The sequence below is a fragment of the Gymnoscopelus braueri genome, assembly GCF_963280865.1.
Source record: "Gymnoscopelus braueri genome assembly, chromosome: 9".
Taxonomy (NCBI): Eukaryota; Metazoa; Chordata; class Actinopteri; order Myctophiformes; family Myctophidae; genus Gymnoscopelus; species Gymnoscopelus braueri.
Window position 1 is genome coordinate 34,595,383 of NC_137610.1, and position 9,650 is coordinate 34,605,032.

The 9,650-nt window shown below is 41.5% G+C and overlaps 1 protein-coding gene across 1 annotated transcript; it reads left to right on the forward strand.

Annotated features, from left to right (window-relative positions):
- Window positions 1–5,850: 5,850 nt before the first annotated feature.
- LOC308091807 (uncharacterized protein) lies at window positions 5,851–9,267 on the forward strand. The gene is made up of 3 exons (XM_080437533.1): window positions 5,851–6,642; window positions 6,848–6,965; window positions 8,130–9,267. Exons 1-2 carry the CDS (start codon window positions 6,081–6,083, stop codon window positions 6,961–6,963), a joined length of 678 nt encoding a protein of 225 aa, XP_080293659.1. The 5' UTR covers window positions 5,851–6,080; the 3' UTR covers window positions 6,964–6,965; window positions 8,130–9,267.
- Window positions 9,268–9,650: the final 383 nt, after the last annotated feature.

Here is a 9,650-nt window from a genome sequence, read left to right on the forward strand (position 1 = left end):
TGAGAAGTGAAAAATATCAATCCATGTGTTCTTATTTTCAGGCTTATCATTGATCCACTCAAACATATAGCTGTGCTGCCCAGTAATATAGTTTGATATCTGTCACCCCCAGGCCACCCAAGGTTATTGGTCTTTGAAGTTTATTTAATGGTTTATTTTATGGTGCTGAAAACCATGCTACCACGAATTTGGCAGCATCTGCAATGGGCAATAATCTTGGAAGAATCTTCATCTTCAATATATTAATTCTTCCCAGCCATGAAATAGGCATACTTCCCCATCTATATAAATCCTCCCAAATTGAATTCAAATGTAATTTGACTATATTTTATAATTGCAAATCATTGGAGTTTATTAATACAATAATTTCACCCACTCTTTTACCCCTGTAATCTTGAAGGTGATGTCTTAAATTATACCTGTTAATACCTCAACTGTGAATTTAGTTTATGATCGTTTTAAAAACTTAAATTTAATTGCATGCACCTTTTTAGAATAATTGTAAAACGTTTGATGATTAGTGGAGACAAAATGTGTTAATAACATAAAAATGTTCTTGATTTATACAAAACAATGCAAAAACTCTGTGATGGGAGTACATGGCAGAGGCAAATTCTGGGTTTGTCTATAAAATGATTCCTGCTATTGATCAAGACGCATGCAGGCAGGCAGGCAGGCAGGCACACACAGACCCCACAGGTTAAACAAGCTATGTTACTGTAGCTTTTGTTTCCCTGTACTGTGAATTCCTTGGAGGTTAAACTGGTATGTTGAAAAAAATCACAACTGTCTAAATTCTACGAACTTGTTCAACTAGACAAGCAATAAAATAGCCCAGAACAGGATTTATGTTTTCTTTAGCGTAAAGGGTGCGGTCAGTCCACTCCTACCTAGTCTTCACTGAGACTGAGAGTAGGAATTTTGAGGGAGACAGTGAGGGCAAATCATTCACCAAAGACAGGACAGCAGTTAAATAATTCATATTACAGGGCAAGAAAAAAGTACTGTACATGATGGAAAGGCAGTCAAAGTAACACCATCACTAAGTTGTCAAAAAATATATAAATAAGTTATGCAACATACAAAATACAATAATACAACACTATGCAACCTCAGCAGTGCTAGCATAGTGCAAGACAATGGGGAAAAAACAAGAGAGTGCATACTCAGTGGGACAGAGACAGACAGTTAGGAAAGCGGAGAGACAGACAGTGTAGGAGAGAGACAGACAGTTGGAAAGCTGAGAGTGACAGTGTTTAGCAGACATAAGAAAGCCAGGACTTTGTGCGTGCGTGTGTGTGTGTGTGTGTGTGTGTGTGTGTGTGTGTGTGTGTGTGTGTGTGTGTGTGTGTGTGTGTGTGTGTGTGTGTGTGTGTGTGTGTGTGTGTGTGTGTGTGTGTGTGTGTGTGTGTGTGTGTGTGTGTGTGTTTGTTAGGTCTTTTTAGCCAGTATCATGTGTTTGAATTGGTGGACAGACAGGTTTGAGTAGTAACATCTAAGCACTGACCCTGTCCATCTGTCCTAGCAAGACAAACAGGTCAAACCATTAGGATAAGTTTCTCTACTGATGTTAGCAATCTGAAAGTATTTACCACATGAATCCTAGCGCCCCTATTCTGGGCGGGAATCAGAATCAGGTTTATTTGTCACATTGTGAAATTCACAATGCACGCTCCATTTTGTTGTATTCTGTGAGAAGAGAAAGCAGAGAGGATTAGAGTGAGAGCAGAAGAGAAAGAGATAGAAACATGTCATGTCATGATAGGTGAACCTTTCAGTGAAAATAGGCAAACATTTTGGCAAAAATAGCAGATCTACAAGGTCACAATGCGTCGGAGTGTTGTGAGCTTGTATATTTGACTAGTTTCGGCAAGGAAAACAGGGGCAGGGCAAGTTTGACCCCTGCGAGACCCCAGTCAACGAAGTACATTGCTGCTGTCGGGCAGAAACCTTGTACATCCATATTTCATCTTTTTATGTTTTTACATACATTAGCACTTTTCTATTGTCTGTAATATTTCTAGGGTCACAGCAAAATCCAGTGTGTTAAATTAACTTTAAGAATGTGAAATGGAACCTAAGGGGTCGATTTCTACACTCAGAGTTAAGCTAATGCTCTGGATTTTACTGTGTCTCTGTCTGACCTGTGTACTCTTTACTATTGGTTGATTATAATATTACTGATCCAGTAACTCAAGAAAATTCTACTGTCAGGGTGAGAGAGACATAAATTACTCAAGTCTAACCTTTTAGTGTATGTGTGTGTGTGTGTGTGTGTGTGTGTGTGTGTGTGTGTGTGTGTGTGTGTGTGTGTGTGTGTGTGTGTGTGTGTGTGTGTGTGTGTGTGTGTGTGCGCGCGTGTGTGTTTGTGTGTGCGTGTGTATGCAGGGGGGGTGTAACATTTTGCTGCCTAATGGCCTGTAGGTCTATTACTTTTACAATACTATAATTTACAGTCATATTTAGACATCCCCCATGATTCCTTGTTATTGCTTAATGTAGCTTGTGTTGACCACTAGAGGTCACTAACACACAACACTTTGAGTGGTGACTGGTAAGCTATCCGTCGTCAGAGAGGATCTGATCACAGAGCTGTTCTGATTGATTGATTGATGTACTTTATTTAGTAAGACATGAGAACATCAGTACATGGAAGTACAAATTCACAATACAAGGTCTACTAAACTGGGAGACTCATTAAGCACTGAGCTTGTTTAAGATGAGATCCCCATGCACACAATGATTGATTGATTGATGTAGTTTATATAGAAAGACATGAGAATAGTACATGACAGTACATAACAGTACATGGAAGTACAAATTCACAATACAAGGTCTACTAAACTGGAAACTCTCATTAAGCACTAAGCTTGTTTAAGATGAGAACCCCATGCACACAAATCATGATATCATATAAGAGGCAGACAGATATACACACTACTATACAGAATGTCATACAATCAGCTTTCAGGTTACTGGTATGACGAGAGAAAAAATAAAAAAAATAAAATATATATATATATATATATATATATATATACAAAAGAGGAAAATGAAGGAGGGGGGGGTAGGTTAAGACTTAGACAGGGGCCATTTTCGAATTGCAGCCTCCTGAAGGTGTATCTTTAGGGCAGTTTTGTAAAGTGAGTAGGGTTTTACACTCCTTTACTCCTTTTGGTAGGGAATTCCACATTTTTGATGAATAGCATGAGAACGAGTTCATACCCTTAGTTGAGCCAAATCTGGGTTGAACATGATTTGTGGAGCTGCCTCTGGTGTTATGATCATGGACTGCATTAACATTTTGGAAGTATTTTGACAAATGGGATCCCAATGTTGTGGTGTATCTTGAAGACCAGGCCCATAGCAAGTTGCTGTACTCTGTCCTCAACCCTAAGCCATCCAATCCTAGCAAAATGAGCAGGGGTTAGATGGGTTCTGTGATTGAGGCCAAGAAGTAGCCTTACAAGTTTGTTTTGGGATGTTTGGAGCCTTGTTTTTAAGGCCTTGGAGGTGTTGTGATACCATGAAGTGCATGCATAATCATAATGACCTTGAATGAGGGCCCCTGCAAGAATCTTCAGAGTATTCTTACTGACTAGGCGATCAATCCTCCACAAATAGCGTGTTGTTTGGTTGACATTTTTGATCACTTTTTCTGCGTTTTTGTTACCAGAGAGGTTTGCCTCCAAGATGGAGCCCAGGTAGGTAATTTCATCCTTTCTTTTGATGACATCATCACCCACTTTGATCGTGAAACTCTCTGCCTTGCTAAGGTTAGGACTGGACCCAAAGAGGATGGATTCAGTTTTACCCAGGTGTAATGAAAGTTTGTTGTCAGAGAGCCAGATGCAGATCTTGTTGATGACATATAAGAGACAGACAGATATACACACTACTATACAGAATGTCATACAATCAGCTTACAGGTTACTGGTATGAAGAGTGTAAAAATGTACAAGAGAAGAAAAATAAATGGGGGGGGGGGTGGTTAAGACTTAGACAGGGGCCATTTTTGAATTGCAGCCTCCTGAAGGTGTATCTTTAGGGCAGTTTTGAAAGTGAGTAGGGTTTTACACTCCTTTACTCAAAAAGGAGTGCATTACACACGGAGTGTATTTTAATCACATGGTGGCTCTCCCTCATCTAACTGTCCTTGAGCAAAGCATTTAACCCGTGGAGGTATAAGAAGAAGACTTCACCCATCAAATGTACAGCTGCTCAGTAGACTCTGACGATACTGGGCAGCTCCCAGTAGCCAACAATAGAAGCCTGGTTGTACAGGGCAGCTCCCAGTGCAGCACCGTCGTGAAACTAGCCTCGTCTCTGCCTGTGCTCCAGGTCTGCAGACTCCCCATTTTTTCGGTGTCAAATATCTAATATAATATGATTATTTATGTGACCCTTTTACCACTAGGTGGTGCTGCAACACCCCATCGCCACAGACAGTCTCTCCATATTCTTTTCCACTATGCTGATGTAAAAACATTATGTATTAAACGAACACTAGGCTATAAATATTGTACGTGGGTAATGATATTATTTTAACATTTACTTCTGTCCTAGAGCTGCCTATCATTAGAATGCATCTATTCCATTATTTGCCCTTCTCTCAGGGATTAACTTTTACTGCAATTGTGCAGTTGAGCAGATTACTTCAGATACTCATTTGGTTTTGAGTCAGATAGGCCTATTTAAACTATTTCGATTGTGCAAAATGATCAAATATAAGCCTGTGAACCAGATTCAAACTTTTTAGGAAGAAAGGTGGCCCATTAAATCATGCAGTCTAATGTAATCGCTCTCTTTGAATTTGTTGGGCAGCGTGCATCAGACTGCCTGCCTTAGGTTTGCAAGTTCAGGGTGATGAGATTGAGGTGATCAAAAACAACCATTCTTAACATTAATGTTTGATGTGCATAAAACGTTTCTCACCAAGTAGTCAGAATCTGAATAATGTTAAATATAGCAAAATGTGCTCAATATTAACAAAACATGTAGCCTACAATTAAATATAAATGGGAATAAATTAAAATGTAAACAGAGCTGTTACATTGCAACTTAGAGGGAAGACTATCTTACTAAACTATACAAGTTGTGCATTTTCTGTCACAAATAGTTATAGGCCTACATCCACATAGGAAAGGTAAGTTTGGTATAACATTTTGAAAGTTGACAGCAGTATTTCAATGTTTTGCATTCACTTGGTATAAAATCTAGTTTGATACCAAATAGCAGCAATTTATTCAAATGCACTTGATTGATTGATTGAATTTTTTATTAGGCAAAATAATGTAAAACAACACAGTTACATTTATAATACTTTTGTCTAAAAGGTCCGACCAAAAAAGTCCTTGCAGACTTGTTTCCGTTGGGGTCCTTGAATTAATTTCATAGAAGGTATTGCTCTGTTCATATGTACAGTAGCCTATTTCTATGTACCGAGGTCATTTGGTGTAAACAGTGCACTCTCTCTCTCTCCAGTTACACGAAGGTGAAAACTACGAAGTAAGCACACTAAAACCGTGGTTTTCAAACAGTGTTCCTTCAGGGGGTTCCAAATGGGTCCATTTATTTGGTTCCATTTGTACACTCTTAGAGTTATGGGGGTCCTTGAATTTTAAAAGTTTGAGAACCACTGCACTAAAAGCTGCGACAACGTTTTTTTTTAACACTTCCCAAACATTGCAAACCTCAGCTGAGCCCTGGCTGACACTCAAAATAAATCCAAACACTGCACTCTCTCGTTTGGCCTGACGCCCAATCCGGCCCTGGGCAGCCAATGGGAGACCGGGAGTGGGGGGTTGTTGGACGTAAACAAACCAATGACCGTACGAGCTGATGTGGCTACTACGAGTCCGTGAGGTTATAAATACGTCGTGATCGCTGATTCTAGGTACATTTAATCTGAGCAAAGACTGCGAGCAGGGAAAGTACGTTACGAGTTTCTGAAAGACAGCACTTAACGTACAGAGAGAAAAAAAAAACTGTGATCCTGCTACTATCGCGCTTTAAGCACCGGGGATCTTTTAAACTACAATTTGGTGTTTTTCTTTTCCTCTGGGAGAGTCTCTCGCACCATGTCAAACGGTGTCCAGTTGTCGCTCGCAATGGAGAAGCTCGTTGCGAGGAGAACCTTCCCACTGCACGCACGGACCAGCGTCTGCCGCAGTCTGTTCGGACCCGTGGATCACGACGAGCTGAGCCGGGACATGGACGCCAAGCTCCGGGAAATCTCGGACAGGGACCGGCGGAGGTGGAACTTTAATTTCGAGTCCGACGCGCCGGCGGAAAGCGGCCAGTACGAGTGGGAGGCGAGCCCCGCGGAGGAGAGCCCCGCTTTCTATCGGGACTCGACGCAGAACGGCCGGAGCCGAGTGGCCACTTGCCCCGCTACGCCCGTCAAGGTGCGCCCGGAGCCCCGGCGGCTCGTTGTTGAGGAATTACCGTCCCCGCGCTGCGAGGAACGTCTGATCGGTGCCGCGGTTGACGCAGCTCCGTCCTCCGCCGAGGTCAACCAGGAGAACCGCACCGACAGAGTCAACGCCGCCGGGACTCGGAGCCGCAGACACACCGTTCTGCGACGCAAGAGGCCGGCGGCCGTCGATACCGCTTCTGACGCGAACACCACACGCATCACAGGTAAATACAATACTGAAACGTGTAGTAATAATGTCCCCATCTGGGATATGATATATGTTATGCTACAAATGTGATTGATACTAATGGGACAATAATGGGTAATAAGGCTGGTCCGTACATGTGTGTCATTTTGACTCGGTCTAAAGAGTCAAATACAAGTGATGGTAACCGTGATTTCTAACCGTTTTTTCATCATTCTCTCTAGATTTCTTCGTTAAAAGAAAGAGAACGGTCGAGACTAAATCGAGTGAGACCTCCTTCCACCATCACTCCCTGTCTCCGGTCCAAGAGGAGATGACCCCACGGAAGAGAATCCGCTGAAGGTATGTGTGGCTTTTAATCCACGTTTGAAGCAATGCAAGTGATTTTTCTGGGTTTTAGAACGCTGCTGTGTCTAAGGATAGAATTAAGGATAGTTTTGGGCAAGGCCCTACAACATCATTGCACCATATTACATTATGTGAGTAATAACCTGGTACGTCGTTACATATTATGCAAGGCAAAGCATTATAAACGATAGGCTTAAATATAAATTGTGTTTAGGACAGCGATTGAGCTTTATAGCAGTTGTATAATAGCTGACACAATCATGTTTTGTCAAGGTTTTATTGGATGTTATATTGTCATCTAGTTTTACAGTAGCTTTTCAATTAATTACATTTATTTAGGCTATAATTAATTTAGTAGCCTATCATTTGTGTTTTGGGCAGTGCTGTGTTATAGCTGATGATCTTTGATTATTATTCTTATTAATAATCGCTATGTAATCTGCTATAGGTCTATTTAATGATGGTATTGGTAGTAATGGCAGTTGTAATGTGGTTGATAGTCGGCACTCGGCAGCAGTAGTACATAGAAGCAGTAGTAGTAGTGGTGGTGGTTGTAGTAACCAGGACTAGTATTGGTGGGGGAGGGGCAGCAGTATACATAGCAGTAGTAGTGGTGGTTGTTGTTGTTGTAGTAACCAGGAATAGTAGTGGGGGGTAGCAGTAGTAGTACTACATGGCAGTAGTGGTGGTGGTTGTAGTAACCAGGACTAGTAGTGGAGTGGGGGAGGGGGGATTGCGTCATAGGGTGCCGCGAAAAGCGCGCGAGAACAGGCGCCTGCGTGCTGCGGTCCGCGGTGTCATATTTCAGCAGAGTGAGGAGAGGAGACACACCGGCTCCGTGAGACACGACCGCTCGCAAAACGTGTGTTCTCATCAGTTTTACTTGCGTGTCGTCGATGGTACAGAAACCGACGGTTCTAACCAAAAACGCTGCGTGAATTTGACGAGGGTGTTTGAGATAATATGTGAATTAATGATATAGAAAGAAGAGGTTTAATTGTGCGCCCGGCCCGTGACCGATGCTTACGACATATCGGGGCTGAGAAGAGAGGCTGACTCATCATGTATTTCTGGAAAAGGGTGTGTCGGTTTTTCCACTTGTTAAGAGCTGCCGAGAAGTGGACATAAAAACTGACCTCTGTGTTCTCTGTTCCGCAGGTGGATTTTGTTTGCACTATAACTTACGGAGGTCATCGTTGCAGAGGATATTTCTTTCCTCGGCTCTACGGCCGTCTCTGCTGAAAGCGGAGAGGAGAGGAGGGCCGTGGGACTGACTGCTCCTCCACTGGTGTGTCGCCCGGGGAGCAGCCTGCAAATATACAGCAGTGGTTCTCAACCTGTGGGTCCGAATCCCCAGGGGGGTCCCCATATTATTATTTCTTTTTTTTGGGGGGGGGGGTCCCCAGATGACAGTGAAGTGACAATTTAAGGACTTTTAAGACCATTTCAATACCTCAACAAAAAAAAGAAAGAAAAGAAAAAGACCATCACCGCAAAAGTAATCAACAAACTATACTATAAAAACTGGTCAAACATTGGCCAAATTGTCAAATAACATAAGAAAGAGGCAAAAATTGTGAAAGTAGCCGATCTACAAGCTCACAGCGGAACAGAGTGAAAAAAAAAGTAATGCCTCAACTACTACAATTCCTTGTAGTAAGTAGTCTGCTTGTCAGAGTGGGGGGTCCCCAGTTTAAATATGATTCTTTTGGGGGGGTCAAGGCCTGAAAAGGTTGAGAACCACTGAAACACAGGACTGTGAAGGCGACTTTTTTGAACCGGTCGGGAAAGCATGAGAGGGGGGCACTGGATGATTGGTTGGGGGGGTGACTTTGTATCCAGATATATGTAGCATTCATGGTTGCTTTGCAATACAGCCACTTGGCAGTGTTAAAATGTTGTTGTTTTTAACATTGTGCAATCCTAAATGACTTAAAATAACGTCTACACTGGCCAAAAGTGTACAGCTTTATAGAAACAACAGCCTATAAATATTTTATTTCTGTTTTTTATATATATAAGTGCATTCAGTTTTTTTGTAAATGTATATATTTTGTAAGACTATTCTAACTTATAATTTATTTATGTTTCTTTATTTGTGATTGAAATGCCAGGCAGATTTGCCTTTGGGCATATTTTTTATTTTATTTGCTGTTTTTATTGTTGTTTTTGCAATCATGTAGCCTTCACAGTAGCCTACACTTGAAAACTAGATTTCTTTGTGTCTCTTGAGCCGTATTTCTTTGTCCTCATTTATGTCTAAAGAATGATGCAAATAAAGTATTTTTCATTTCAATTCTAAACGCTGTTCTACTTTTCTGTTTGTACAGACACCTTTTTAATCTGTTTTAGTACACCAGATTTTGTCTATATTCAATGACATAGTCAAGTCTATGGTATTCTATTGTAACCATAACACCCAATATATTACCCCACAAGTAAAAAATTGCAACATATAGGCTAGACTACTACAACTCACCATTGTCTTACGTCTTATAATTCTCTAAAGTAAACACTGGAACATGACTTAAAGTCTACCAGTCCTGCTGACCTGTCTCCGTATACCAGACTAGCTGAACAGAAGGGATTAAGACAATTAGACCATTGAGAAAGTTGGCTGCTGCTATACAGCTCTCTTGGCAATGCAGCTCTGCTTTAAGGACCTGTGTGGCTGAGTTA